This window comes from Aulonocara stuartgranti (assembly GCF_965226115.1).
Source record: "Aulonocara stuartgranti genome assembly, chromosome: 7".
In the NCBI taxonomy this organism is placed as follows: domain Eukaryota; kingdom Metazoa; phylum Chordata; class Actinopteri; order Cichliformes; family Cichlidae; genus Aulonocara; species Aulonocara stuartgranti.
Window position 1 is genome coordinate 26,119,045 of NC_138945.1, and position 6,000 is coordinate 26,125,044.

At 40.3% G+C, this 6,000-nt stretch overlaps 1 protein-coding gene across 3 annotated transcripts in view; it reads left to right on the forward strand.

Moving 5' to 3' along the window:
• Positions 1–5,776, forward strand: part of LOC309710691 (sodium/glucose cotransporter 1-like) — a 29,955-nt gene extending 24,179 nt beyond the window's left edge. For 2 of the 3 annotated variants that reach the window (XM_082540384.1, XM_082540383.1), the window contains exons 9-15: positions 1,834–1,969; positions 2,439–2,546; positions 2,636–2,786; positions 2,870–3,038; positions 3,749–3,964; positions 5,195–5,300; positions 5,397–5,776. In XM_082540384.1, coding sequence (XP_082396510.1) covers positions 1,834–1,969; positions 2,439–2,546; positions 2,636–2,786; positions 2,870–3,038; positions 3,749–3,964; positions 5,195–5,300; positions 5,397–5,605 — 1,095 coding nt within the window. In that variant the 3' untranslated portion in view covers positions 5,606–5,776. Of the gene's footprint in view, positions 1–1,833; positions 1,970–2,438; positions 2,547–2,635; positions 2,787–2,869; positions 3,039–3,748; positions 3,965–5,194 lie in introns of all 3 variants that reach the window. The other variant, XM_082540382.1, reaches the window with a different exon arrangement.
• Positions 5,777–6,000: the final 224 nt, after the last annotated feature.

Here is a 6,000-nt window from a genome sequence, read left to right on the forward strand (position 1 = left end):
GCGAACAAAACACTATGGTATATCTATTTTCCGTTACAGAAGAAGATGATTTGCTTCTTTGGTTTACTCAGCAAACATTTTGAGTTCAACCACAAAGACTGAAAGTGGTTTGAAATCCATGACAACCACTTACCCACCCAGTCTATCATTCAGCCAAGTCCCCCTTATGCTCAGAATCAATTGGCCAGGCTGTTGATTTAAGCTTGATTTATAGTACTGTATTACTACAGCCTGACGTTCAGCTTTCTAGAAATGTTCATACATGTTGCACCAATGCAGACAAAAACAACTATGTAAACAGGGTATATCAATTAGCATAAGGATAATACATCTGCTAAACCAAAGAGACTGCAATTGTATCTAGTTTGTATCCTAACACGAACAACATATGTTGTGTTTTTAATTTTCATGGCTCTGACAATTCGTGTTTCAAGGTTAAGTAAAAGCCATGATCGTTCCAAATGTAGTTGTTTTTTGTTTTTTTTTTCACATCAGCTCATAAGTGCAAATGTAAAAATGTAGTGTCAGCCACTTGTATAGGCTTTGCGGTCAATTAATGCAGGGCTAGGAACAGGTGTACACACAGAAGAGACTGGCAACGTGGCAACCAGAGACTGTAACAAGTCAATGAAATTCAGTATTCTCAAGCAACAATGAGTAAACTAACCATTGGCAATGCAAGCAGGTCAGCTGAAGGCTTATCAGGGGGCTTTTAGGACAAGCTGATAATAATGCCACCTAGAAGTAATAAGCATCACTAACATCACTCTGAGACCATATTTTTCTGATTTTGGAGATGTTGCACAAATGCAAGAACCACTACACTGCAATACCTGCAGCGACCCAAGTTAACTGTCTGTTGGGATCTCTGGATCTGTTTCCTGGTGTTTTGGACTTTTTGAATCAATACTGTATTGTGTTTTGAGAAAAGGGTTCTTAATTTATGTCTGGATTTAGTGATTATACTACTGTTGTTTTATACACAAGAGTGTTAGCCAGACAACAGGACCCTGGAATATATGCAAGCAAACTGCTTCCAAACAGGAAGCAACATGCATCAATAGAGAGCCAATGACTTCAAGAGAAAAAGAACAATACACTGGTGACCCAAAGTGGTTGGATCTTAAATTAAACTTTTAGCATCTTTAAGGTCAGCGCTCCAACAGCTTCAGCATTTATAAGGCTGATGAATTAAATTTCAAAAAGTAAAGAACATCACAGTGCACTCTGTGACATCCCTGCTGGCAATACAAATTAAACAAGTAAATAGCAATACATAACAAATGCTAGAGAAATTGATTTATGTTTCGTGTCTCTGAAAGGTGTATCCTGTGTGGATACAGATATATTAAACAAGCCCATAAAAGCCCATGTTTTCATGATAGTTGATGATTTCGAATTTATAAGCTTTTATTTAACACCATGCGCACAAAGCCTGCTCCAATGTGACTGGACAAGAGAACTCTAGAAAGCAGATAAAAGCTTCTAGTACCCAAAGTATTTTCCATGACCACATATTCTACATATTATTTTCTAAAAACGAGTCTTGTTGAAGCTTTTGCTCTTGAACGTTCATAGATGTTCCTCTACATGTATAAACTATACTTTATAATTTGGAAACATATCATATGATTTGTGAAATCTTAGTTTGAATGTAAAAGACATTACTATTCTACAAGTATAATATTTTGCATCAAATCTCAATGAACTAGAAATAACAACTACCACCAAGTTTAAAAGTACAGTAAATGTGGGTAAAATTGTGATACCTGAGTAAATGTATTTAGTTGCTTATGACCACTGAATTGTACTCCCATTGTTTCCTAATTGTAGGTGATTGTGCAGCGCTGCCTCTCTGCCAAGAGTCTCTCTCACGTTAAAGCAGGTTGTATCCTATGTGGTTACCTGAAGCTGCTGCCCATGTTCCTCATGGTTTTCCCCGGGATGATTAGCAGGATCCTGTACACAGGTGAGTGTGGTTACATGTGTGTGACATGGGTGGCTGTAGCTCAGGTGGCAGAGCAGGTCAGCCACTAATCAGAAGGTCGGTGGTTCGATCCCAGGCTGCATCCTGGCTGCATGCCAAATATCCTTGGGCAAGATACTAACCCCGTGTTTGCCTACTGGTGGTGGTCAGACAGGTGGCGCCTGTGTCCGGCAGCCTCGCCTCTGTCAGTGCGCCCCAGGGCAGCTGTGGCTACAATGTAGCTTGCTATCGCCAGTGTATGAATGTGTGTGTGAATGGGTGGATGACTGAATGTAGTGTAAAGCGCTTTGGGGTCCTATGGACTAGAAAAGCGCTATACAAATGCAGGCCATTTACCATTTACATGCAACTTATGTAGCAAGCTTATTGGTTAACATTATATTTGTAGTTCATGCACAAAATTATTCAGTGCTGACCTCACGCACTGTGGATTTTCTTGCCTTTAATCTAGATGTGGTAGCATGTGTGGATCCAACCGAATGTGAAAAATACTGTGGGACCAAGGTGGGCTGCAGCAATATCGCTTATCCGAAACTGGTCGTCGAACTCATGCCTGATGGTTGGTGACCTTTGTCTTATGAGCTGTTAATAATAACTACAGGCTTCTTTGCTTATCTTTCCTTTTCTTGATCTGTTACTCTATTTCAGGCTTGCGAGGTCTTATGCTGTCTGTGATGCTGGCCTCTTTGATGAGCTCCCTTACCTCTATCTTCAACAGTGCCAGCACTCTCTTCACCATGGACATCTACACTAAAATCCGTCGCTCTGCTAGTGAGAAGGAACTCATGATTGCTGGCAGGTAAAACACATTTTCGTCGCTGTGTCTGATACAATCATCGTCTAAATTGTTGAATACTGACTGGATTTGTTTCAAATGTCTAGAGTTTTTATCTTGGTCCTGATTGGTGTGAGCATAGCGTGGATTCCAGTGGTGCAGGCAGCCCAAAGTGGTCAGCTCTTCGACTACATCCAGTCCATCACCAGCTTCCTAACTCCACCTGTCGCAGCTGTTTTCTTGCTTGCCATCTTCTGCAAACGTGTCAATGAGACTGTGAGTTGCCTCCTTTGATTCAATGTTCTTTTTTTTTTCTTTTCTAAATCAGATTTCCAGTGTGGTTTTGTGCACTGACATTCTTTTTCCCATACCTCTGAGATTTATTGAAAAATGACATTTGTTTCCATTCTTGCTGTGGGTTAAATGAGATGATTGGTACAAGTCTCATGTCTGTACAGGAAATTAGCTGGAGCCAAGAGCCGGTTAGCTTATGTTAGCTTAGTATATGGACTGGAAATAAAGGAAAGCCTTTAGAGTGCTTTTTGTCAGAGCCGCTCTACACACAAGCCAGTTATCCCTGTGTATCATTTCGGAAATTTCCTGCTTAAAAACCTGAAAGTCAGAAAGCTTGTGAGGCCAAACTTTGATGCTCATTCACAACTAAATTACTGAGTTCTGAGGTCATCCAATTGTCACTTCTGGTGTGTGGAGACCTTAAGAATACCAGCATTTTGGGGGAGAATCAGTTTTAGGTCAGTAATTTTCTGCCTGGTCCTACTTTAGTCCAAAAGTGTTGCAAATGCTAGTAGGAGCATGTCATGGTGATAGCTTCCTAATTTTTGTGCAGCAAAGAGTGGTGTTGACGTGATCAAATGTACAGCAAGAAGGATCCATCAAAAATTATTCCCTTAAATACAATATTGTGGTAATATCACTCACTTTACTTGATTTAGACTGACCTTTGTCCTGTTTCTTTCTTTCTCCAGGGGGCCTTTTTTGGACTGGTAATTGGACTGGTTATTGGCTTGATTAGGATGATTGCTGAGTTTGTTTATGGGACAGGTAGCTGTGCTTCCCCCAGTAACTGTCCCACTATCATATGTGGCGTTCACTACCTTTACTTTGGGATCCTCCTGTTTGTCATCTCCTGCGTCATCATTCTGACAGTGTCTCTCGTGACCAAACCCATCGATGACAAACATGTAAGTGATAAATTATTATTATTATTATTATGTAAATTAGGGGAGAGCATTTACTCCAACATAACTGTCAAGTTTTTGATGATTGTCGCCAAAGCTCACCTGCCCACAGCACTTTAGGCAGCCATAGATCAGCCAATAAGCAGTCACTTGGTTTGCAGTGACACATTTTGGTTTGCTTCGAGTTCACTATTATTATAGTGAGAATAAATCTGTGAGAATAAAAATTAAACCCTCATATTCTTACACATACACACCTCATCGCTACTAAAAACACCAGTAAAAACAGTAACTATTCTTAATGTGCTGTAACAAACACCAAGAAGCTTGTATAAGAGCAAGAAGGCTAATTGTCTAATTCTAGGCACTCACATGTCACAAGAAATGTTTTACAGAACATTTGTGTTCTGTAAATCTTTCGTGTCAGTGCGTTTACTCACTCAAAACGATTACAGAACTTTGCATTAACCCCTTAAAGGGAGCAGCTGAAAGAAGAAGACACAATATTAAATTGAGAACCCCAATGATCAGATGAGTGAGGACTTGGCAATGATGTGGAGGAAGAACTCCCAGCAGAACCAAGATCAGGGAGTGGCAGTCAGCAGCTCAGGGATAAGAGGACAGAAAGGCATAAAAGAAGAATGTACAACCAGGATAAAATACAAACTACAAGAAAGAGCAGACAAAGGTTAATGCCATACAACAGCAACATAACAACAACTGAGGAGTAAAAAGAGGAGTGCAGCTAATAACCACAGGCAGCTAGCTATTTAAACGGCAGCATCTACACATGAAAAACTGCTTAAGTCTTTACTGGTGGCCTTCACATCTCCTCAAGCTGCCACGCCTAACTGCAGAGGACAAAAGTATTGTTGTTGACATCACTTAGGCATTACGCAAAAATTGTATGTTTGGCTGATGGTAAAAAGATATGTGCAAATTCCCATTTTGTATCTTATTATATTAATATTTAGTGATTATATTATTACCTCAATGCAAACAAACTAAACATGTGATCTATGCAGCATCTTTGATGTTTCTACAGCGCAAAAACTTACTGCAGTCTGAATAGTAATTTCGTAATAACAAAGTGAGTCATCACCAGTCTCTACAACCACATAGCCATCTAGTCAAGTCTTTGCATGAACCAACATTTAGTAAGCTATTAAGAAGCACCCCAAAATAAAATGACAAATAATCTATTTCTCACCACATGCTTTGTCATTTGACTAGCTGTACCGACTGTGCTGGAGCCTGAGAAACCGCACGGAGGAGAGGGTTGACCTTGAGATGGATGATTGGGCTGATAACCAAGATTCCAGCAGTGAGGACTCAGACGGTAAGGAGCTCACGTACCCAGCATACATACAGAGTAAATATGCATTCATGCACAGATACATGCAAACTTTCATTTTTCTTGTTTCTTCTTTTGCAGATGATGAGCCTGGCTTCTGTAAGAAGGCGGTGATGTGCTTCTGTGGCCTGGAAACCAAGAAAGCCCCCAAGCTGACTAAAGAAGAAGAGGAAGAGCTGCAAAGGAAGCTGACAGACACCTCAGAGGTGCCTCTGTGGAGGAACGTGGTCAATGCCAACGCCATCATCCTTCTGTGTGTGTGCGTGTTCTGTCATGGCTATTTTGGCTAAGAGTCAGCTGATTTCAAGTGCTCTCTGACTCTCTAATTTATACAAATATAACACACCACTCAGTAGCCCTCAACACTCTAAAACACAACCATGCACTTGCAACTATATTACAATGTTTGGCCTTTGATGTAAAATATATTTTTGTAAAGCACTGTGCTTTTCATGAACTTGTCCTGGTAGATCGCACTGTAATATATGAACACATATTGCACTTACTGTAAAACATGTTAAAGTTGTGTATATTCATATTTGCATGCTACCCATTGTCCCTATGAGTTTTCTTTGTCGTCTTAACAGAAACATTCAAACAGCTCACGACAGGAGCTGCAGGTGTGCATCCACCTGTAGAGACCACTCTCACGCAGTAAGCGTTATGTAAATGTGTGGTTTTATTT